At 40.4% G+C, this 25,825-nt stretch overlaps 1 protein-coding gene across 5 annotated transcripts in view; it reads right to left on the reverse strand.

The window, feature by feature from the left end:
• The window catches only part of LOC149158730 (putative ABC transporter C family member 15), a 289,427-nt gene that overhangs the window by 50,769 nt on the left and 212,833 nt on the right, over positions 1–25,825 (reverse strand). For all 5 annotated transcript variants that reach the window (XM_089436298.1, XM_089436294.1, XM_089436297.1 and 2 more), the window contains 2 exons: positions 21,487–21,550; positions 21,066–21,305 (listed from right to left, as the gene is read on the reverse strand). In XM_089436298.1, coding sequence (XP_089292424.1) covers positions 21,066–21,305; positions 21,487–21,550 — 304 coding nt within the window. The remainder of the gene's footprint in view (positions 1–21,065; positions 21,306–21,486; positions 21,551–25,825) is intronic.

Genomic DNA, 25,825 nt, shown 5'->3' on the forward strand with positions numbered 1-25,825 from the left:
TATGAAATGAGATGAAGGAAAACAAGTTGGAAACCAACTTGTTTGGGAGACACAGACGAGTGGCCTAGCCAATTGGTTGCAATTAAGCAAGGTTATTAATTTGATTAGATTCTAGAGTATGAGACTAGTGCTTTAATGGAGTGACAAATTCTTGCTTATAGTAAAATTGGAACCAAATGACCGAATGGACACCCGCTGCTTAAGATGATTGACTAACCTAAATGATGTGAAAATCCTATGACCTATGTGTGATGCAGAGATCTTGGTTATTTTTAGTTATATGCCTAATCTAAATGTAACCTCCCCTTAACTATTTTGAAGCTCGGCTCCTAGGTAGGTTGTGAAAAGGAGGCCAACAAGAAGAAGGTTGGGGCTTGATTAACGATACCTTTTGTTGTGTTTCTATCACCTGATGCCTCCGGCGCTACAGAGATTGTGGCTCTAACGAATGCAAGGTCACCGTGTTAACCACCGAAGAGTTGTCGAGGCCCCTCAAGCTAAGTGAGAAGGGTTGCCCTATGTTTCTATCAACCTAGCTTATGTTAGGAGGTAAATTATTAATGCAATCTAGACTTAGTATGCTTAATGCAAGATGATGAGTGAAAATTATCTTGAGTTAAGATTGTGTAAGTTACTTAAGTACTTTAATGCGAATATTCTTATAACGAGAGTACTTCACAATATTAAGATACAATCTTAAGAAAGATAGACGTTGAGAGATATAAGTGCAATCTTCAAGAAATTACAGATTTGAAATTTTCAGTATTCAGTAAATTCCAGCAAGCATAAAAGTTAGATCTAGGCCAAATCCAAGATGTCCAAGTAGCCAAAACTCATGAAAATTTAGATCTTACAATTCTAAGTGATATTGACCAGTGTTGATAATATCGCCGAAATATCGGCGATATTCGGAAATATCGCGATATTTTCGGCGAGCCGAAATATCGCCGACAAAATATCGCGATATTTTCGGCGATATTTTATATCGCGATATTTCCGAAATATCGCCGATATTTCCGAAAATATCACGCGACAATCGAAAATATCGCCCGGTGATTATAAAAAATTTCCGCATGGCCTATAAAAATCCGATTTTGGTTTTTTTTCATATCATTTTCATTTTTGATTGCTGGAGAAGGAAGGGGAGAGCTATGTGGTTGCTGCCAAGGAGGGTTTGAGCATTCTAGGCCCTAGTATTGATATGCTATTCATGGTAATGTTAAATTCTTAAAGTAAAAGTGACATTCTCCTTAATCTTCATTTTCATCCTTTTACTTAAATTTTTAACATTACCATGAAATGACTCAGGATGTTTGAGAGTGGTTCCGGCCTCATTGGATTTCATATGGAGAAAGTAGAATTTTAGATTTCATTCAAAATGCAGCAGACTTATCAGTTTTTTAGGATTTCAGGATTGGGAGATTGTAATGTTTCCAAGTGACACCACCTGCCCAGGCTACCCCTGCCACCAGTAGAGGACGTGGTCTACCTCCTATAGCTCCTACTTCTAGTTCTTCAGCTTCTAGAGCATAGCAAACTCCACTGCCAACTCCACCAGCACCAGCATCTACATCTAGAGGGAAAGGGAAAGCTGTGGCATTTTCTCGCAAGAGGGGCAGAGGAAATCAATAGGATTAGAATTTAGTTATTTTCTTATGTGCTTGTAAGTTGTACATGAACAATGAACATTGAATATTCAAGAATCAAGACCAAGCATATCACATTCTAATTTCTAAATAGTAAATTTTGATTCTATTTATTTTTTTAAAGTGAACTATGAACTTTGAGAAGTAATTATATTTTAATTTGATTAGATAAGCTGCAACCTGCAATTTAATATGGATAAAAAACTATATTTCGGTATATATATATATATATATATATATATATATATAAAACGTGTCCCCCGTGTCTTGTTTCCAGGTCGTTGCGTTTCGTATTGAATACTCGTATTTACGTGTCCTCCGTGTCTCGTGTCCTCGTGTCATGTGACTTAGCTTAGACAATATTGATGTATTGTCTCCATGGAGGGTGGAGTCTGAGGAGCCCCTCTTGGAGGAGTCACCTTCATGGTTAGAGCCAGTGGCAGATGATCCATTAGAGCAGGGGCAACAAGAGGAGGACTCAGAGTCAGAGGAGCAGCAGCAGGAGGAGGAGGACACTGCGGGAGCATCAGCATCAACACCATCTGCTATAGATATAGAAGAGCATAGCCCCATACCTAGCACCCATTATTTGACATTAGGTGCAGAGGCAGGGTCAGGGCCTCCTACTACTAGGGGCAGGCCTGGCAAACAGCCCATCATGTTTTCCCGTAAAAGGGGGAGAGGGCAGTGATTTCAGATAGATAGTTGCTAGTTTTATTTGTTATGCTACATATAACTCATGATGATGAGATACTTTTATATATGTGATGTTATTTTGTATTGGTTCTCCACATTTGAGTCCTTGAATGGACAATTATCAAGGATCAGCAGGATTTGGTATCGCCTTTGATGTATCATTTCTATTTGACATCATATATATCAGTGTTTTCTTCATATTTATGTGCCAATGTGTTTATTTCATGTTGTTATTGCTTTATATGTTTAAAAATCTGAAAAAAATGAATATATTATGCATTTTTTATGCTTGCCGATATTTGCCGATATTTTCGCCGATATTGCCGATAAGATATTTTCTGGACCCTCGCCGATATTTTCCCGATACCGATATTATCAACACTGATATTGACCATTAAATATGTGATTTTAGGACTAAATTCTTACTGATTTAATTTCTATAATAAAATATAAGTGAAATAAGGTTTAGAGTTCAAACCCTAGGCCTAAGGCCTTGAAGATCCCTTGGTCGAAAATTGTTGAAACTTTGGGATCAAGTTGCCACCTGAAAAATATGATTTTTGAGACCTTAAACCTACAAAGCCACCAAGTATTTAGTCCAAAACTTCACATCTAGGGTTTCAGGTCAAGCTAAGGTAAGATAGGCCAAGAAAAGGGGAAACAAGGCTAAGGAAAACCAATTTCTGACGATAAAAGGTTATAATGATAGATCGGGGCTCAAGAATGAAGGAAATGGCCACAAAGAGCCAACGTTATGCCTAATGAGGCTAGCATAGGGGACAGGGAGGCATCAGAGGGCTAGGGGAAAGCCCTAAGGCCTATGGCCTAGGGCCTAAAGGCCAGGAAGGGGAGCCGCAAGTCCTTAGAGGGTTGCGGCCAAGGGAATAGAGGAGAGGAGGCCAAGGGGAGGCCAGGGGACGAGGAGGGCTAGCGGAGGAGGGATAAAAGAAAGGAGGGTCGAGAGAAAGAAAGGCCTGTGGCAGACCTAAGAGGGCTGAGGAAGAGAGGAGGAGGGAGGCCGAGGTCTCAAAACCTCATGGCAAGGCCAAAAAATGGCCCTACACCAAGACACAGAGGGGAGAAAGAGGGGCATCGAGGCTTAGGAGGGAAAGAATGGGGCTAAAAGCCCTAAAAAGTTTGAAACCCTTGCTCAAAAAAATTGTATGCTTTAGCTCTTTGATTTTTCAAAATTCTTCCGCGGAAACACTGCAAAAAAATTCCAAGAGACTAGATATTACCTTCGAGGGCCTAGATCTAGCTCTTCTTCCACTTGACTCCTTGATCTAATCTACAAAAATATAATTACAACACCCAAACCCAAATATATACAAAATGAATCTAAAAACCCCAACCCAAGTTAGAAAAATAATTTACAATTAAAATCACGAAATTATTTTACAAAATATACATGGGTTTTAAAATATATTTTGAGAAAATAATTTCTTATGATATTTTTCCTTGAAAGAATGGCTAAAAAACTTCAAAAATTTTATGCTCACTATAGCCCTAGCGAAGATTCAATCCATCGTATAAAAACTAAGGATCCAAGCAAAGTAACCCTTGCCCATAGTCTATGAACTTGGAGACCAAAAAGTGAGTACCTGCAAACACTATGTATTATCTCAAAATAATAATATAAAACACCACATAGGAAGTTCGTAGTCAATACATACCACAGATCAGTGACAAGAACACCTCGAGTTGCACCCCAAAGTCTTTTATTATAGTAGAAAAAATAGTTCCCAATGGGACAATAGTTTACAAAATGCTTCAGCGACAATTCTAGCCAGAGATCAAGATGACTAGAGACTCAACTAACTCTCTAATTTATAGATAAATCCTCCAAATGGAAAAATAACGACTAGTTCTTTTTATCATTGTCAAAATAATCTTGGCCATTGATTAACACTTCAAGATATTTCACTCTTGGCCATTGATTTTTTTATTTTTTGAGGAATTTTCGATTTTACCATTTAACTCCATTTTAATTAGCTCAAAATTAATTATTTTGACTTAATTTCTAAAAAAAATTGACTTTGACTTAACCACCAAGGTCCAAGGGTCCAAATTTTCTTGAAATATATAATATTCCGTTGGTGGAGGACCTTTAAAAATTGACTCTTTTAAGATTGACGAATTTTTCCATTTGGAGAATTTATTTTCCTAACATAATTTAATTTGACTCTAATTAGTTAATTTTCTGGCTTAGGATTTAATTTTATTTTTCCAAAAATATTAGTTAATTTACACATTAGGGGATTTAATTATTTTTCCGACCCTCTAATACATAAGATTTTTCATTTACAGGACTCACAGAGGGAATACACATTTGGCTTAGACACTCAAGACACATGACCCATCTGCAACACAATATGATCTAGTAAACCAAGTGATTTGTAATAAAATAATTAAGCCAACTAGCTTAAATTATTCTCAAATCACTTTTACATCAGCCTCGACTAAAAACACTAGGACTCACCTAATAACTCGACAATAAATTTCACCCTAGCTTTGGGGTTTAAGCCAGAGGGAAAAAACTCTTCTGATTAGTAGTGTCTAGAAACACAGGTAATCAACGAGATTAAAAAACCTCCTAGGATGGAATTTGTCATCAAATTATAGGCCTACCTAGGTTTTTACATAGGCTCAAGGTTTTACTAAAATCATTTACAATATATAACTTGCAGAATGGGATGACCATGACACTTGGACTGCTAATATGTGATCTGATCCTTGTTGAAAAGGTTGGTACTTTCACTTCCCTAGAACTTTGACAATTTGAGTGCAACAAGTACAAGCCAACCAAGATATCTTAACTATTAATCATTACTTTCTCTCTCTTTCTACCCCATGTAGGGATGACTTCATCCATGCGATGTGTTCTCCAAGGCTATTGTTGAAGCCTCTTGCGCTAAATTTTGGTGCAGGGTCCCTAAAATCATGGTGAAGATGGTTATCTCCTCATTATACTGCAAAACTTCTCCAAAACCCATATTTTGGGCTTGGGGCTCAAAAATGGGTCTCATGGGTCTCCAAGTGGCTCAAAATCTTGTCAATGCTCCATCAATGAGAGCTCAAAAGTGACACATGCCCTCCCATGTGTCCCTAGGAAAGACACAACCTCCTTTGGGCCTTGGATCAACTGCCCAGTATTAGGTGCAATGTGTAGCCGAATATGGAATCGTGGTCCAAGTGCAACATCTCTCGAATAACTGAGGAAATGCACAAGCCAATAATGGTACTGAAGAATGTGAAAATTCGAGAATCCCACCCGAATCACCTACTACAGCAACTGATTAAACTTATCCTATCTGTTAAATACTAAAACAAATTATTTACCGTTTCCTACAGCAAATATCGAAGCTAACACACTGTAACCTTCACTTAATTAATTAATTTGCCCAAACAAGAACATAACAAATAGAGAAAGATGCACAAGTGACAAAGGTTTTTTGGACAAATTTCCCTGAAAAAACCCAAAGCGGGAAAACCGGTGCAGCAACTCTGAGAGTTTTATATTATTAAGCAGTAGTTTTTTATTACAACTTTGGATTCCCTTCCGAAACCCAGTTACAAATAAAAAAAACTGGTAGAAAAAACTTAGTGAGATTACCTCACCCTACCTGACAATTTTGGTTGTTTCGACTATTGAACCAACTATCCCTGTATATCTCTGTGCTGGCCCTGCATAGGCCCTGCATCAACCTCAACAAACTCTACGCCAACCCAACTGGGAAATGTCATCCCTCTGGAGTAGTGTCCAGCCCCCCCGGCTCAAAAAATTTAGCTCCTCGACAAATTTCTGATTTCTGCACTGGAAGACTGCGTTTCTTCTACGTGAGCCTTTCTGGCTCTGCATCAGCTCTGCATGGACCCTTCTGGCCCAGTGTCAACCCCTCCTGGTTTTACGTTGCCTCTTCCCGGTGCCTCTCTGCCTCTCTGCTGCTAGTCCTGGGTCCAAGAGAAGATACTCCAACCCAACTATCCCTGCCCCTCACTGCAAAAGCTCACTATCGAAAATCTCCCAACAGCTACTCTGCTTCAGAAAATCGAATTTCTGAACTCACTGTGTGTGTTCTCCCAAGTGACCCTCAAGCCTCCTTAAATAATCTCCTCGTTGACATTCAACGGCCCAGATTAGAAGTTAATCAATGGCTAAGATCATTTCTTCTTGATCCTCGTCTTCTTCTAGAAGTTACACCCACAGTTTATATTAATACCCTTTAATTATTTTAATTTCCTAAGTTAGACTTAGGGTCCTATTAAAATAATTATTTTAAAAAAATTGTTTTTGGGTGGAATTTCCCAAAACGCTTTCTATGTTCTTTGGAATACATGTGCCTCAGCCTCCCTGCAAAATTTGAGACTTAGAGCACATCCAATGCTACCAAAAATCAACACTCCCTTTTAGCGAGGAATGTGCTCTAGTAATGCCTCCAATTGAAGCATCACACTGTTCTATAACATCTCCCTTTGTGTTGTTGATGTTGGACATGCTGTCCACCAACCTCTGCGCAAATGTTGCATCTGTACTGTTGCTGACCCTGCCACTGTCAACACTGCATCTGTACTGCAACTCCCTCTCAATTCTGCATCCGTGTTGCTACTGGCATTGCCACTGCCAATTGCATTTGCACTGCAACCTACTCCAAATGTTGCTTCTACTACATCAACAATGGAAAAGCAACCCAAATTACTGAATGTTGATTTTGAGTAGCATCGGATGTACTCTAGCTCTGAAATTTTGTGGAGGGGCAAGAACACATGAGATCTCCAAAACCCAGACATCATTTGGAGAAATTCCACCCGGATTGTGAGTTATCAAAATAATTAATATTTTTAATGTGGTTCCTAAGTTTTAACTTAGGAAAATAAAAATATTAATGGGTATATATAAAAATATGGGTGAGAAGCTTCTAAGAGACGTGGATCAAGTCTATTTTAATCTTAGCCATTGATTACGGACTTAATCTCGACCGTTGATTCATCAATAGGAAAAGTATAAGAGAAGGCTTGAGGGTCAATTGGAGATACACCGAATGATTAAATTAGTTCAATTTTTCAAGGGCGTGGTTTGCTGAGAAAATCGAACTAGTGATCTGAGTTGCAATGAGAGGGGAAGAAGCAGAGATTTGGATCGGAAAGGAGTTTCGAGCCAAAGAGTACCAGGTAGAGAGGCAACGATAGCATTAGAGAGGTAGTGCAGAGGCCTATGCAGCGCATGAAGGGGCTCACGCAGTAATGAAGCAGGCCAAGAGGGTCTCTTGCAGTCGCAATGCAGGATATTTGTAGAAAGTTCGAGATTTTGTTGGAGAAACTAGGTTCTGAGCTGGGAGAGTTGAACAAAATTCTTCCTCCAGCAGATCGATCTAGCAAAATGGGTGACACAGTCTCTTAGAGGGAAGACGTTGGCCCAAGCAGGGATTGCACTGGGATTTCGCAATGCTTGCCAAAGTCAGGCCACTCAATGGATCAGTTGTGACTTGGAGAACGAGGTAAACCCTCGTATGTATTTCTTGCTGCCGAGATTTCTCTGAAAGGTTAGTCAGTGTGAGAGGCAACCTGTTGTACTCAGATTATTCTTGCTTAATAATACAAACCCTCTATATGTTGCACTTTTTCTCTGGCATTGGCTTTTTCCGAGGACGTGTTGTCCAAACATAACAGTGTCCCTTGTGTGTTTGTCTCATATTTGTTTCAGTTTATGATCTGTATGTTAGTTTAGATTGCAGTAGTGTTTTTCATCACTATTTATAAATTGAATAACTTATTGAATGTAATAACAAGTAGGAGATGATAAACTAGTGATTGCAGTAGGATTTTTGATGTGTAGATTCAGAAATTTTCACATGGTATTAGAGCATTGTAGATAGTAGGACACTGAAGACATCAACCAGGAGATCCAGTGAATTTGCTGCAGAGAAGCGACTGTCCCAAGTGACGGTGTTGTTTCAGAGGCGGAGGATCAGCTGAAGGAGTGGCGCAGAGCCAGAGAAGTGACACAAAGGCTCACTCAGTGCCTGCGTTAGTATTTTGAGCCTGTAGAGAGTGACGTGATACCCGAGAAGAGCTCACGTAATGACTCTGTCAACTCTCTGGGCCAACGCAGAGCCTGAGAGTCTCAAATCAGTCAGTTGCCAGGGATGGAGGAGCAGTGCAGATTCGATCTGAGGAATTGGTGGGATGTTGTTGCTATTGGTACAGAACAATGTCTGTGGAGACAAAGTCGAGGTAGAGGGAGTCACTGCCTTAACAGATTTCTAGCTAAAGAAATCTAGATCCGGGTTGCTGAGTAGCAGCAAAGGAGGATTAGAGAGGAGTGACTCGACATTTGGCGGAGGTTTCCATGAAGGAAATCAGGACTCAGAGGGAGTTTGGAAATAACTTTTTCCTTATAGGATTTCTAGCGCCAAATAAATCCAGATCCGAGTCTTGCTGGGGCAGCAGTAAGAGAGGGAGAAGAGAACCTGTTCTACACTTGTTGAGCAGAGATGGCAGTCAATGGACTGAGGGATTAGGATAGATTGGATGGAGCATCCAACTTTTTCATCTAGAAAGCTAGGATCCTGGAAGTCTTGGACAAGAATCACATCAAGGATTATGCCTTGAAAGTGGCAGTTGTACCAGTCGATGCTGATCCTCTGAAGAAGTATGAGGAGGCTCAAGCGAAGGCTAAATGCATGATTCTAGACGGGGTCAAAGATCATGTGGTCCCACACATTGCTGAGAAGGAAACAACAACGGATATGTGGGAGATGTTGACCACCTTGTACAAGGGGACTTTTGTTCAATGTAAGATGCTATTGGAGAATCAACTAAGATAGTACCAGATGCAGAAGGGAGAAGATATCAACCCCTTCTACCTCAGGTTGCAAGGGATTCTAGACCAGCTGACTTCCATGGGGTCTACACTAGATCCTGAGTTCATGGTCAGGACTGCCCTGAATGCAATCACCGAAAACTAGGAGACATTTGTCCAAAGTGTCTTGGGCAGAGCTTCTCTTGCCAGCTGGGAGGAGATGTGGGAAGCTCTTCGACAGGAAGAGATCAGGAGGCTGACCAACGTAGAGAGTAGCGACAAAGGAGTCAGAGCTAAGAAGGAGGAGGAGGATGAATCTATCACAACATTAGGACATCCAGGGAAGTAGAAGAGGAAAAAGAAATACATAACCAAAGTCAAATGCTTAAGTGTGGGGAACTGGGACAATTTGCCACTCAGTGCCCTCAGAAGAAGGGCAAGGAAGAGAATTCTAACTCGAAGGTTGCTCTAGCGAAAGCTGACAAGGAAGATGATGACAAGGATTATGCCATGAGTGCTCATGCACCTCTAGAGAAGAGGTGGGGTGACATCGAGCTATAGTCGAAAGGACTACACATGAGGGGAAAGATCCTTGAGGTGCCCAAATCTTGGATCACATACGGCTACGGGAGCCCTTAATGACAGTAACAGAATGACGAGAGTCAGTTGGTGCGAGGGATGATGGAGGAAGGCCTTTGCACAATCCCTACTAGCCTCTCCATGGCTCCCTCTGGCTCTACGTCTTCCTCTTTGCTTCTGCGTTGGTCTTCCGACACTATTTCTGCCTCTCTACCTCATACTCACTGCCCCTCGCGGCAACTCTAATCGCTGATTCGATTTCTCTTAGCAAACCTCTCTCTAGAAAATCGAATGACTGATCACTCTGGTGTATTCTCCAACTGACCCTCAAGCCTCCTCTTATACTTTTCTATTGAGTCTTCAATGGCTGAGATTACATCTCTAATCAACGGCTAAGATTAGATTTGGCTTGATTCGTGTCCTTTAGAACCTTCTAATCCAGTTTTATATTAATACCCATTAATATTTTATTTTTCCTAAGTTTAGACTTAGGAACTCCATAAAAATATTAATTATTTTAATATACCCTTAACCAGGTCGAATCTGCCCAAACCATTTCTAGGTCTTGGAGATCTCATGTGTTTTAGCCTCTCCACCAATTTTCATGGCTAGAGAACATCTGATGCTACCCCAAATCAACACTCCCTCTTAGCGAGGAGTGTGCCTTGGTAATACTCCACATTGAGCATCACCTTGATTATACGGCATCGCTACCTCTATTGATGCTAGGCCTCCCCGCCCAACATCCTTTGCACTGCTGCATCCTGTACTGCTGCCCATGGCTCTACCACTGCCATTGCTACCTCTGTATGGCAGCTCCCTCTACATCCGTGCTGTTGCTGGTCCTTTCTCCCAACACTGTATCTACACTGCAATTCTCTCTCATCATGTTGCATCACGCTACTGCTATTGCTACTGCACTGCAACTCAGTTACTGAGAAGTAAGTAACTGATCCACCCAACTACTGACATCCTTGTTAGGCTAGAAACCCTCCTGATGCTGAAGCTCTCTCTTTGCTATCTTGTGCTCCCTCTGCTGCCTCTCACACCACTGCAAACCTCTCTGTGTCATCCTACACTATTGCAACCTATTTTGTGCCTCTCGCACTACTGCAAACTCTCTTTGCTGCCTGGGACTACTGCACTCTAGCACTCTCTGTCGCTTCATCCGCATCTGCTTCTACGGACATCTGCCATCCTGCTACTCTCACTTCGGGGCTCCCGTAGCCAAGTATGATCCAAGAGTTTGGGTACCTCAAAGATCCCGCCCCTCATCGCTTGTAGTCCTCCTGACCACAACTCGATGTCTCCCCACCTCTTCTCTAGAGGTACATGAGAACTCATGGCACAATCGTCATCCTCCTCTACCTCCTTTTCCACCTTTGCTGGTGTTGCCTTGGAATTAGACGCCTCTCCCTTATTCTTCTTCCTCAGACACTACTTCGCATAATGCCCCAGTTCCCCATAGTTGAAACACTTTATCTTGGAGAGGTCCTTTTTCTTCCTCTTCTCCTACTTCCCCGCAGATGCTAGAGTTGCATCCTCTTCCTCCTCTTTCTTGATTCGGGCTCCTTTGCTACTACTTCTCGTCTTGGCCAGTCATCTAATCTCTTCTTGGCGAAGAGTTTCCCACAATTCTTCCCAATCTGGAAGATTCTCTCTACCTATAATGCTTTGGACGAATGTCTCCCACTCCTCAAAGACTGCGTTTAGGGAGGTCCTAACCATCAACTCCTGATTTGGCATGGCCCCTATGGAAGTCTGCTAATCCCGAATCTCCTGCAACCTGCTGAGGAAGTGATCTACCTACTCCCCCTTCTGCATCTGGTATGACTGCAACTCATTCTCTAGTAGCATCTTCCTCTGCACAGAAGTGCCTTCATACAATGTCTTGAAGGTATACCACATTTCCTTCGCGGTCTCCTTCTCAACAATATGATGGACCACATGATCCTTGATTCCATCAAGGATTATTTATTTCTCCTTGGCCATCACATCCTCATACCTTTCATTGTCAGTTGGGTCGACTGGGATAGCCACGATTCTCAAGGTGAAGGCCTTGATGCGATGTCTATCTAGAACGGACAAGATCCTGGCCTTAGAGATGACAAAGTTAGACGCCCCATCCAGCTTGTCCTGATCCCTCAGTCCATTCATGGCCATCTCTCTGCTCTTCTTTTCAACTCCTCTGAGTCTCTACTTCCCTCCTGGAAGTTCTGTCTTCGACTCCCTCTGAGTTGCTACTTCCCTCCTAGAAGTTCTCTACCAACCGTCAAATCGCACCTCTCCAATCTCCTATGCACCTGCAACACTAATATGGATTTCTTAGCTAGAAATCCGCATCAGTAGGGACATCCTCTAGCTTGGTTTTGCCTCGTTAGGCACTGTTCTGTCTTGGCAGCAACAACACCCCACCAACTTCACTCCCTACAATCTGCCCACAACTTCCTATGCCCCAACAATTGAAGGATTGAGCCTCTAGGCTCTGTGCAATCCTACGAAGGCTGATTTTCTCCCTTAGCCAACTGCATCAACCCTCCTAGTCTCTGCGTGGCTCTTCGTGAGCCCCTTCCGCCTTCTTCTGCCTCTGCGCTGGCCTCTCTCTCGCTCGAACTGATGACGCAGGCCCTCTACATCAACCCTTCTCTGCTGCTTTCTGCCTAGGAACAACTTTTGTCACTCGGGATCGTTGTTTCTGCTACAAATTCTTTGATTTAGCTGGCACCTTCAGCTCTCCTGTGATCTGCAACGCTCTGATACCATGTTGAGATTTCTAAATACTACCCGTTAGAAATTTTATCTGTATTCTCTGGTTTATTTCGCCTACTTGTTTAATTACTAACAAGTTATTTAACCATATAAACACTGAAATAAACACAATACAGTCTCAACCATCTACAGATCAACAAATGAAATAAATGAACAAACACACAAGTGATACCATTATTTTTGGACAATCGTCCCCGAAAAAACCCAACTTAGGAAAACCGGTGCAGCGTTCGAAGGGTTTTTATTATTAAGCAGCTTTTCTGAGTACACTGGGTGCCAAACTGGCTCACCCGATAGAGATAAATAATCTGGCAGTAATACCTCTCTTCAGAAGTGATATTTTGGAAGTCTGCCCCACGAAACACTCTCCAACACAATCTGAAGCACTGCGTCAACCCTCCTGGCCTCTGCGTCAGCCTGAAACCCTCTGTGTCAGCTTTCTGAGGCTCTACGCAACCTCTCTGGCTCTCTATGTCACTCCTGTAGCCTCTGCGTGGATGACGCAAGCCCTTTTGGCCTCTGCGCAGTCCCTGCTAGCCTCTGCATGGCTCCCTCTGGCTCTGTGTCTACCTCTCTACTTCTGCGCTAGTCTTTTGGCACTATCTCTGCCTCATACTCACTGCCCCTCGCTGCAACTCTGATCACTGATTCGATTTCTCTTAGCAAACCCCACTCTAGAAAATCGAATGACTGATCACTCTGGTGTATTCTCCAACTGACCCTCAAGCCTCCTCTTATACTTTTTCTGTTGAGTCTTCAACGGCCAAGATTACATCTCTAATCAACAACTAAGATTAGATTTGGCTTGATCCATGTCCTTTAGAACCTTCTAACCCAGTTTTATATTAATACCCATTAATATTTTATTTTTCCTAAGTTTAGACTTAGGAACTCCATTAAAAATATTAATTATTTTAATATCTCCTCAACTGGGTAGAATCTGCCCAAACCATTTATGGGTCTTGGAGATCTCATGTGCTTTAGCCTCACGACCAATTTTCATGGCTAGAGCACATCTGATGCTATCCCAAATCAACATTCAGTATGATGCATCTCGCTGCTGCTAGTTTTTGCGCTGACCCTCTGAAGCCTCTATGCTGCTGCTAACCTTTTCTCTATGCCAATTGCACCACTGCCAACTCTAGCTTTGCACTACTTAGTCGTTGGCGCTCCTAACCACTGCAACTATCACTCCTCTGCACCAACTGACACTGGTGGATTCTGCTACTTCTGATTTGGGCTCCCATAGTAAGGAATTGATCTGAGAGGTAGGCTCCTCAAGGATCCTGCCCATCTGTATGTCTTTCAAACTACAAATCTAGATTACCCCACCTCCCTCCTAGAGATGTGGCTTCCATTTCTGCCAAAAAATGTCAAATTGCTCCCTCTCTCCTATGCGTAACACTGGACTAGCCTACGCACTCCCTTCTGGAGCCTGTAGATCTACCCCTCTCCACTGCTTCTCAGCAAGCGATAATTCAAACTTCTTGTCTGGAAGTCCTCTAAGGAAGAAATTCCCTCGACCATGCTTCTTCCTTCTCTTCTGATGTCTTTCTGCCCAACAAAACAGCCTGCAAAAAAGACTACATCCCACCAGCTTCAACGTTGCTCCCTCTGCCATAGCAAGATCTCGATCTAGTAGTCCTTCTCTCTTTCGACTCACTCAGAGAGAGACTACCTCGAAATTCAGCTCTTCGACTAGGACTACGCAAACCCCTCTGGGGATTTGAACTACTGCCTCATGTAGCTTTTTCGACCTCCTTTTCTATTGAGCGTTGGGTTCTCTGGAATTGTTCTTCTAGGTTCTCCTACACTAGCTCTGATACCATGTGAAAATTCGAGAATCCCACCCGAATCACCTACTGCAGCAACTGATTAAACTTCTCCTATATGTTAAATACTCAAACAAATTATTTATTGTTTCCTACAACAAATATTGAAGCTAACACACTGCAGCCTGGAGTTAATTAATTAATTTGCCAAAAACAAGAATAGAACAAATAGAGAAAGATGCACAAGTGACACAGTATGTTTTGGACAAATGTCCTTGGAAAAACCCAATGTGGGAAAACTGGTGCAACAACTCTGAGGGATTTATATTATTAAGCAGTAGTTTCTAAATACAACTCTGGATGCCCTTCCGACAATCTAGTTACAAAGAGAATAAATTGGCAGAAAAAACTTAGTGAGATTACCGCACCCTACCCGACAATTTCGGTTGTTCCAGCAGCTAAACCAACTGTCCCTGGCTATCTTTGCATTGGTCATGTGTTAGCCCAACTGGGAAACCTCTGCCCTTTGGAGTAGTTTCCAACCCTACCGACTCAAAAATCTTAGATCCCCGGTAGATTTCGGATTTCTGCACTAGAAGACTACGCTACTTCTGCATGAGCCCTTTTGGCTTTGCGTCAGCTCTGCATGGGCCCTTTTGGCCCAAAATCAGCCCTTCCTAGATCTGTGATGCCTCCTCCTGGTGTCTCTCTGCCTCTCTATAGTTGATCCTAGGTCCTGGAGAAGATACTCCAACCCAACTATCCCTGCCCCTCACTGCAAAATCTCACTGTCGAAAATCTCTCAGCTGCTGCTCTACTTCAGAAAATCGAAATTCTGAACTCATTGTGTGTGTTCTCCCAAGTGACCCTCAAGCCTCCTTAAATAATCTCCTTGTTGACATTCAATGGCCCAGATTAGAAGCTAATCAATGGCTAAGATCATTTCTGCTTGATCCTCGTCTTCTTCTAGAAGTTACACCCACAGTTTATATTAATACCCTTTAATTATTTTAATTTCCTAAGTTTAGACTTAGGGTCCTATTAAAAATAATTATTTTAATTTCCTAATTTTAGACTTAGGGTCCTATTAAAAATAATTATTTTAATAAAACTATTTCTTGGTGGAATTTCCCAAAACACTTTCTGGGTTCTTTGGAATACATGTGCCTAAGCCTCCCTGCAAAATTTGAGACTTAGAGCACATTTAATGCTACCAGAAACCAAAAAAGAATCCCATGGTGTAGAAATCAATGCTCTGCATGAATGGAGGCCCATGGCTCTCAACGCTCACCCGACAAATTCTATCATAATCCTGTAGAGGCCTTGAATCCCATATAGGGAGGCCAATTCCAAGATGAAAACCCACTTGTGATCCCGTATAAGATCCAATGCATCTCCTCACCTTTAAACAATATAATTCATTAGTGCAATTGAGTAATTAAGCTTGTTGAATCAAGGGCAGAAATGAGGCTTCGTAGTGGGTTTTCCTTCCAAATTTGGGGTTTTGAACATGTAATGGTGTTACCTCCCTAGGTAGGAGTGGCTATTAAACAACCCTATTAGTTTTTCCCAACCCCTAAAGGGAAGGACACATCCAAGGTACATCCTTCAAGTGGTAGGTGTCATGTGGATAATGATGAGGTGGATGGGGACATAGAGGTCTCAAGGCCAAATGCCATGGGCTCAAGGGTGCTAATGGTGAAGGATGTCCACATATCTGGGTGTATGAATGTAGGAGGAAACAATCGTGGTACGTGAGTTACCCCAACCATTGTTTTTCCACCCTTCTTCATTTGCCTTTTGCCTTTTATTGATTTTTCTTTTATTTTACTGCTTGAGGCTTCAAGAGATGAGAGCATGATGTGTATGATAGAGTAGTGATAAACCCCTTAGTGTGGGCCAGATCATCGCCTAGGAGGGGTTGGGACATACATGGGTTCCTTAATGATGTAAGGGGCACTCATAGGGCCCCTAGGAACCAAGGTGATGGCCATAGTGATAAGGGGTAGAGCTCATTCTTGACTTTTTCCCACATGTTAAATTTATTGCCCCAACCATCTTTTACATTTTATGGTATTTTTCCTTTTGTAGGTGGCCATATTATGCTTTTATATCTTTTTTGTTTTAGCTAAATCAACCTTCAGGGCATCGCTCCATGCCCGACCCAGATATGTGGACCCGACCCAATGGTCATGCGGACCTAGAGAGGTAATATGGTGAAATGGGTCATGTAATGTGCAGAGGGGAGTGAAAAATACGGAATGGGAAACCGGACCACGCTACCAGAATCGGGGTTTGCCAAGTAGCACCCATCCTAAATCTATAGGCTAGTAGGGGATATCCCATGGGACCAGGGTTGAAGATTAACCCCAAGTTAAGGTAAGAGAACAAGAATACAGTCAAAACCCTTCCTCCTTCCAACTCATCTAGTAATCCATACCCAAGTGTGCCCAAGAGAAGGAAGCATAAATACCCAATTACATAATGAAAAATCATACCTTTAGGAATTGATGGCCCACCTTCAAACATATGATCTTGATAGATGAGCAAGGGTACATAATGGCTAGCTCAAGCGGCGGAGATAAAATAGAACATCAAACCTATCAAGTGGTTGTCTAGGGTTGTTGTTGTCGGTTAAAGGAAGATACATCGGAAAGAAAGCTCTCCAAAGGGGTACCCCACTTTTGGTGGGCTACAAGGCCATGGCATTCGTGCAGTTTTGATGCAAGAAGGAAGGCTCCTTTCCTTTCAAAGTAGAAAACTTAAAGGAAATAACTTACTGAGATCCATCTCTAAAAAAGAAATGTTGGTCATACTACATGCAGTTAAGAAATGGTGTTCATATCTAACAAGAAGAGACTTCAAAGAAAGAATAGATCTTGAACTCAATATTCATTTTGGAATATGCAATGTGAGGAGGTTCTCCCTCTTGTTTATCTTTTGTTTTACTTCTGCACTTGTTTTCCATTTTCTATCAAACTAAGTTGCATATTTGGAACTACATTTCAGCCATAAAACAACTCCTTCACATTTGTATAGATGAGTGGAACCCTTAGCCCTCCAAGACTTGATTCTATAGCTTTTTTCAAAAAACATTTTGGGGTGAATTGTATCAAACTAGTTCCTTTTACCTTAAGTACACACCAAGTGATGAATGCATCAAATAAGTTGTTTCATCCATGATGTTGAATATGGAAAATTAAATCCCTTGGCCATATAGCCTACCTCAAAGTAGTTGATTGTAACATAATAGTTATTTCATTCATTCAATGTTTCATGACTCTATTATCCCTTAGATTTATAGGAACCAATCTTATGTCATCTCATTTGATTGTTACCCTCGTTTCCTTTTCATACCCCCTTTTCCATTTCCACTACCACACACCATTACTACAACAACTTTTTTTTATCAAGGCTTAGTATTTGTTGTCTACCTTGGGCTCCCACTCTGTAGCCTTGATAATCATGATATTCCTATCATTAGGAAATCCCCCCTTGATTTGGAGAAGAGCCAATAATAGATAGAGGAAGAGCTACTGATGTGATAGTGGGTAGCCTTCTTGAGTGACACAAAACTAACACCTTGATCATTGGGACTTTAAACTTTTGTCGATGCAATATTTTTTTGTAACAACCTGATAGGATAGGTTATTATGGATACTCCCCTAAGAGAACAAAAAGTTGTTTCTATTATGGAGAAATTTCTTTGAAGTTGTCTTAATAAAATGAGAAAAATGAAAGTTGATTTTTAGAGTCTTGAGATAAATTATATTGGTTGACACGTAAGGATTATAATCTAATTATGGACATAGAACTCAAAGGAATTTGAAGAACTTACATTGGCATGATAATTTCCAGTTTGTAGAAATTATGCCTATTCAAAGACAAAATTTTGTAGATGACAATTGGGCATTCCTATTGATAGTCTATACTATTTAGAATGGTTCAAATTTATGTGATAGGTTACCTATCTATTTTGGGTATGTCTAAGGAACTTCCAAATATTTCATGTTGTCAAATGTAGTTGATCATGAGAGATTGAGGTTCCTACAATTTTCCAACTTGTGGTCTTGACCACTAGGCATATGCAACTGTAGTTAGGTGTACTTGCATAGGAGTTGGATCAATGACTTATTTTCATCCTTACTTTATGGGAAGAGTTCAAGAGGAAGTGTTTGAAAATGGTTGCGATACTTGGTTTTAGATCAAGGATGAAGTTTCACAATTGCATCTATCTTCTAGTGAGGGATTCCAATAAAAGACAGCAAGCATTCAAAGACAATGATTTTTTTGATACGGTTAATGATCTTGAAGACAAAGACATGCACATCAAATGTCAAGAGCTTTATCAACTTACTAGGGCTCTCATTTGAAGGGGTGTGTTGGAGGACCAAATAACAAGCCCAAACATATATTCGCATGTGAACTATTGTGTTTTATGCAATCATATATATTAATTTTAATGTCAATGGTACGTGATCAACATGTGTCTACTATATTAATATTAATGTTAAGTGATCAAACAACCATAGCAAGCTTGTGATGCAATAATAATGTATCAAGAATAAATATATTTTCTAATAATGGTAGCGTATCTATATGGGTGGAAAACCTCATGGGATCCCTTCCCCTTCCTCAAAATATCTCTGAATGGAAGATGGCTCAACTACTAGCTACAATAGGGGTTGGTAACCTCAAGGGACTTAACCAGATTTAAACCTACGACCTATGGACTCCCTATCAAAAACATGCCTTGCGAAGATGGCTCCACTGATTGAGCTAACCATTGGGGATGATTATCTAAACTCTTATTTGTTTATTATTTTTGTTTGCATGCACACACACACACACACACATATGATTATCTCAACTCTTATTTGTTTATTATTTTTGTTTGCATGCACGCACACACACACATACATACATATGTATGATGATTATCGCAACTCTTATTTGTTTATTATTTTTGTTTGGATGTACACACACACACATATATATAGGGTTTGCATAAAAAATATTGCAACAAAACCCAGTGGCTAGAACAAAATACAAAATTAGGCTAGAGCCATAGGTTCAAAATGTAAAATTTTACCAAGTTCTACCTAGAAGGGATAACCATCCAAAGAACCCTGTTATACCTTTTCAGATATAGTACTTTACATATTGTTGTGGCAAACATACTACTTGAGAAAAGAAATTAAGACATAAAGGTAAGAAAATACCAAATAATTGTCCTCCACTAAGCATCTTGTAATCAATGTGTTTTCATTGCAACCTCAATTGGGGCCTTGTTTTCCTACTAAATTCCATCAACAACTTGAAAGACATTTCCTTGTTCTAGTTCTATTATATGGGGGGAGGAAGAGTCCCTAGACACCCAAGAAAACTCTATTGTATGGCAGGAGTCTTCCTAAGAATGAGAGTTCACCACACTATTCAGAATGACAAGATGTATCACGAAACCTACCATGAGCTACTTGACTACATCTATCTAAATAGAGATCTCCGTCTTTCTATTGTGTTGGATGCCCAAAAGCACTTTCACTTCCTTATGCCAATTCCTAAAATAAACTACATGCTTGATTGTATCAATAGCACAACTATCTCTTGCTATATTGTTTTGCTAATGTTTTTGCTCCAATTATGCTTTCCATATCCTACATATGATCCTTGCATTCACAACTCCACACTGGGCTTCTCCAATATCCTTCATACATCATTTGAGGCCACTCTTGAAGTCCACCAATTTGCAAGGGATATGACACCCTTCACTACAATGACACTTGCCATCCTCCTAACTAAGCACAAGGCCAGAACATGACTAGGACATAGCCAGGGCAATAGCAAAGTGAAACCAAGGTACTCAAGAATGTAGGAACACAAACTCAAAGACAAGGGATAAGGACCCCCTCCAAGGTGCAAAGCTACCAAATATAGAGAAGTGGTCAAAACAAAAACCCAAATGAACCAAACCCTTGAAATCTGAAGCTGGCACTTGTCTCAGCCAAATAACCCACATTAAATTCCTAACTTAATGCTTTGCATAGGTGTGATGAGATGTAGCCAGTTCTTAAATGCTTGTCGTTTCATAAAGGGTACACTTAACAAGTTACTAATGCTATCTCCCATTGTATCCATATAATCACTATCGGAGTAGGTGAAAGGATGAGCCCCTATTTATATTAGTAACCCCAATATTTGAACCAACACCTGAATTTGCTTGATGACCATCCAAGGAATCTTCATGGTAGAGAACATTAAATATATCAATCTGATCAAAACATTGCACTTTAAGTACTCTATTAACTAGATGAGCTAGTAGGGGTCATCTAGGAAGAGTTTTATATTGAATTTCTTAAAGAACTGTCAATGAGTTTCCCACCATGAATGCTTCCTTTTCCCCTTCAGCTTTAAGAAGTAGAATGCCTTTGAGCAGAGCTAGAGCTCCTACTTCATTATTCGTCATAATCCCAATTCCCCATGCACACTTTACTTCCTTATTTCCTTTGGAGTCCATAATGAACCCCCCACTGACCTTTGAGGAGCTTATACTTCATTATTCGTCATAATCCCAATTCCCCATGCACACTTTACTTCCTGATTTCCTTTGGAGTCCATAATGAACCACCCACCCCCAATTTGCATATTCTATATTTTCCTACACTAACTGCATAAAATATTCATTTACTTCTTGTAAACAATTTAAGTCTTGGACTAAAACTTTGATGTTACCTATGTTGTTACAAAGGAAATATCAATAAAAATATAAGCAAACATAAAACTCATCGTACAAGTTGTACTAACCTGCATCCAAGACAACAACTTTGTCACAGCCCATTACGGTTGGTATTCTATGTGCAATACTTATAACTGTACAGTCTGCAAACTCAGTCTTGATTGTATTCTGCAACAATAAATCTGTTTGAGTATCAACTGATGCAGTTGCCTCATCAAGAATGAGGATACGACTCCTTCTTAAAAGAACCCGACCAAGACAAATAAGTTGCCTTTGTCCCATACTAAAGTTCTCTCCCTTTTCAGAAACTGCAAGATGACAACAAATACTTTAACGCATAATTTAAAACAATAAGTCCCCTTATTTCTCAAATTTTCAAATAGATTTGCTTTACAATTTCAATTCAATTATTTAAATAGGCACTGCAAAGAATGAAAATACACTACTTATAATAAAAAAATCATGCAATGAGTGTTATTACGTACATACCAAGAGTATCCAGCTTTTCTTCCTTTTGAGAAATCACATCAGCTAGCAGGCATCTCTCCAATGACTACAAAAGCATTAGGAATTGTTCAATTAATCATGAAAAGTAAAGGAAAAAGTCATAATGATTAATGCAAAAAGTTGCACAAACATTTTTTCTATCTCTCCATCAAGAAAATAGCCAAGAAAAATAAATGACAGAAAAGCAAGAATCTGCCTGAACTATTAAATCGAGGAAAGACTAGAAAAGATACCAGCTGTAGAACAAATTTAAACACTACAATTAGAAAGGAATGGGGGAAACTCAGACACCCGTTCAATGTCTAAACAAATGTTTTGTGATACTAAAATCAGATTGATCAACAAGATTCAGAATACTAAATATGCCCTACAAATCAAGTTCACGTGGAAATTGCCAATACAAGTTATGACATGAGCTAATTTTAAGGCAACAAATTGGAAAGTAGGAATTATTGAGATTTATTAAAAGCAATTCGTTACACATGATTTGAAGAGAAAAAAATAGCATTGATTTCAAGGGGAAATATAAAATATTTGCGTTTATCTTTCCAAGGGACTTCTAATTTCTTGTCATTTGGGGGAACCTTAGGACCTAGAATCCCATGCAACCAATCTTTTTGTGTAATATCCCTTCCCATAAAAATATGCTAAGTGCCTTCCTCATTTTTTGTAAATTATGGATAGGGAAAATTGTAGATACAAACTTAGGAAACGCGGGTGGACATTAATTAAATTAATGTTGTATGGTAGTGGAGGCACCAAACATTAGACAAAGGGGAGATTAATCACATAGTGAAATGTAGGGACCACCCCATGATGAAATACACACCCCTTGATGGAGAAATTCGAATGGCTACGGAGGGGGCTCGAATTGCTTGGTGAAGGGGCCCATGTGAAGGAAGAGAGAAGCAATTATAAATAAGAGGAAGGCAGCATCATTAAGCACTTTTTATCATTTGATATTTTACACTTTGTTGCCCAAGCTGTTCAACTGAGTCACAAGGGATGTTTAGCACCCAAGGTTTCCAAGGGGAAATCTCACCCTCTTCTTCGGTGGAACACGAATGCCAACCTAGGGAGCTTTTCCTGACGTAATAGAATGCTGGGTACTTTTGCAAGTTCTGGCCCGTATGTGCAGCAGCAAGGATTCTGCAAGCAACTTGATCCTCTGAGTGTGAAAAACTGTGGCTACTGGCGAAATAGGGTACGGATGATGGCCTTGGAACCTGAAAAAGACAAGATCACCCGAGGAGAAAATATGTACATAAAACCAAAATCAAAACCCTAATGAAAAATTTGTGAAAAGCAGAAATTTAAAACCCTAGATCAAAAAAAAAAAAAATTTGAAACCCTAGAACAGCTGACTAATGTACAAACTTGGCCCCTTAACAGCCAGATTCAGCAATAAGCACGAAAATATCTTAAAGAACAGAAATTTTAGGTTTTCACTGTGAAGAACTTCAGAAAATCTCTCATGCAACTTAGAAAAAAAAAAACCGAATGATAGACCCAGGATCAAATCCAACTGGGCTCAGCAAAAAATGCTTGCGGGAGTTGGCTGGTTCAGCCGAGAACTTCCCCGAACGCCCACAAATTTCCTTCAGAAAGGGTTTTCTGCACAGCTCAAAACAACCATCAGTAAAGAGGGCAAAAATGCTGCTAGATCTCAGGAAGTAATGGAGATACCTGCCATTACTTCAGAAACCCTAACAGCACTCAAACCCTAGCAAGTGAACAAGATACCTGTGCCCACAATACTCTACAAAAAAGCTATTATTAATGGCTGAAAAGAAAATATGCAGAAAATTAAACAATCTCACAGCATTTCAAGAGAGTAACACCAGCAAGATATGGACCCCAAAGTCTTCTTTTATTAACCAGAAACAGATTTACAAGAGAGCTTCTTCAGTCTTAGACTCACAGATCTTCCATGATCTGAACTGACCCCTAGCACCCTACTTAAAGGAAATGACTCCAACGGCTAGTTCGAGTGATCCATGTTGAAATGATCTCGACCGTCGATGAGGATCAAGACATCTCTTGATCTCATCCGTCGATTTATTAAAAAATAATATTTTGCATGCATTCACTTAAAATATTATTATTTTATTAGTTAGGGTTTTTGCTTTATTTTTTAATTTTTTATTATTTTTTAATTTATTTCATTTTTTAATTTTTTAATTTTTTTTTTTAATTTTTAATTTTTTATTTATTTTATTATTATTATTTTTTATTTTTTAATTCATTTTAAAATGGATCATCGAACTAAGCCTTCGGAAACATCACCTAGGACCTAGGACTTAGGACTCATGAAGGGATTTAAAACATTTTTCAACCCTCAAGACACATTACATCATGATTTCTTACAATTTACATCTCAAGGGGATAAACCCACTTAATACAGACCCTCACAAATCACCCAGCTCTGCGACACACTTATAATCTAGCAGATCAAAACACTAGGATTCTCCTAAAATTCTAATGATAAAATCCATCCCGGCTTTGGGGTCAGGTTTGAAGGAAAACTCTGCCGATCCATGGATCGGTGAGACGAAAAACCTTCCGGGACGTAGATTACCACTAGAAAGTTAGGTCCACCTAGGCAATTCACATACACGACTCATGTCTGCTAAGATTATTTACAATTTATACATGCAGACTGGGTTTACAATCAAAATGATTAAGTTGTTGATGACTGCAGGATGGCACGGTCATGATGATCAGGTGCTTCCCCTTTTTGCAAAGAAAAGGGGGGTGTACTGCATGGGTAGTTGACCAGTAGAGGTCAACAGGCCCTAGATGAGCTCCCTCCACATTAAGAAACCCATGATTGTCCCATCCCCTAGTGGGCAATGAACTGCCCCACCTTAAAGGGGGTATCCACTATTATATCCTACACATCATGCTCTCTTCGCCTGGAGCCCTGAGCAGTTATGAAGAAAAACCATTCAAAGGAAAAATGCATATAAAGAATGTTGGAAAAACAAAGATCAAGGTAACTCATGTACCACGATTGCTCCCTCCTACACTCATATACCCAAGTGTGAGCTTCCCTAATTATAGCTACCCATGTACCATGCCATGTGGCTTGGAGCCTTCCCCTGATCCTCACTCCATTCAATCCTTATATCACATGCCACCAACCACTTGATGGATGTACCATTGACCTGTCACCCCTTCAAAGGTTGAAACTACCTAATAGGGTCCTTGGTTAGCCCCCTTATTGAGATTGGAGACACCTGCACATGCCAAATCCCACTATTGAAGGGCATGCCATTATGAAGTGTTTGCTTGTGTTCCATGATTTGTAAGCTCTTTTACTTGATTACGCTAGTGGTTTGTTCTATTGGAGGGCAAGGGGATGCATTGGATCTTATGCAGAATTGCAGGTGGGTCTCCATTTGGGGTTTGGTCTCCCTATACAGGGTCCAAGCCCTCCATAGGGCCACATTGGCACTTGTAAGGTGAGTGTAGAGAGCCATGGGCCTCCACCATAGAAGAGAGCATTTCATGGATCCCCAACATCATTTAGTGATTTCTCGTGTTCCACCTTTTGGATGAGGATAATGCACCTAGATCACCATGCTAGCTTCATACATGTACAACACACTTAGCAGAGGTTCTAGGGTCCAGATGAGGATGTGTCTCACTGCGGGAGACAAAGGGAGTGCTTATGTCATCATCCTAGCATTTACTGATGGTTTATAGGAATTATCGATCCACTCGGAGACCCATGAGGATGTCACTCTGCCCCCACACCCACTTGGGGATGCCACATGTGACTTTCTCGGACATCAAGGGGCCAACCCCTTATTCACTATGTTTGGAGTCTATTCTCTCACCTTGGCACAATTTGGACTCCACTAGGCCTTCTCAATGGCCCAATGACTCATTATGTTTACTATTTCGCCCTCTTAAGAGGCTTATCTTTCTATTTTGGAGCTATCTTGGTGAGCTTGTCACCAAGGGATGGTATTATTGCACATTATTTTATTATTTGGGGCTTAACTACGCCTAATTAGGCAAACCAAACTCTTTAGAGAGGAAACAAATTGATGAGAGGCTCATTCATTCCTCTCATCATCACTAGTTTGGATTAGTAGCCCTTTGGAGAATTTCCCATTCCCTTTTGGAGGATGAGTTTGGTTTCATGGATGAATTTTGATGTTTGGATACTATTTTCTTCGTCTTTGAGCTTCAAATTTGTCTTGATTTGATGATTGGATATACTCATTGTACATGTAAGTGCTCTTTTTTGTGTCTATTCTTTACATTTATATTGTCACATGAATAATGTACGGAATTTTCTCTCTCTAGATAT

This window comes from Pinus tabuliformis, chromosome 5_2 (genome assembly GCF_031772625.1).
Source record: "Pinus tabuliformis cultivar Carrire ecotype Pingquan chromosome 5_2, CPIR1, whole genome shotgun sequence".
Classification (NCBI taxonomy): domain Eukaryota; kingdom Viridiplantae; phylum Streptophyta; class Pinopsida; order Pinales; family Pinaceae; genus Pinus; species Pinus tabuliformis.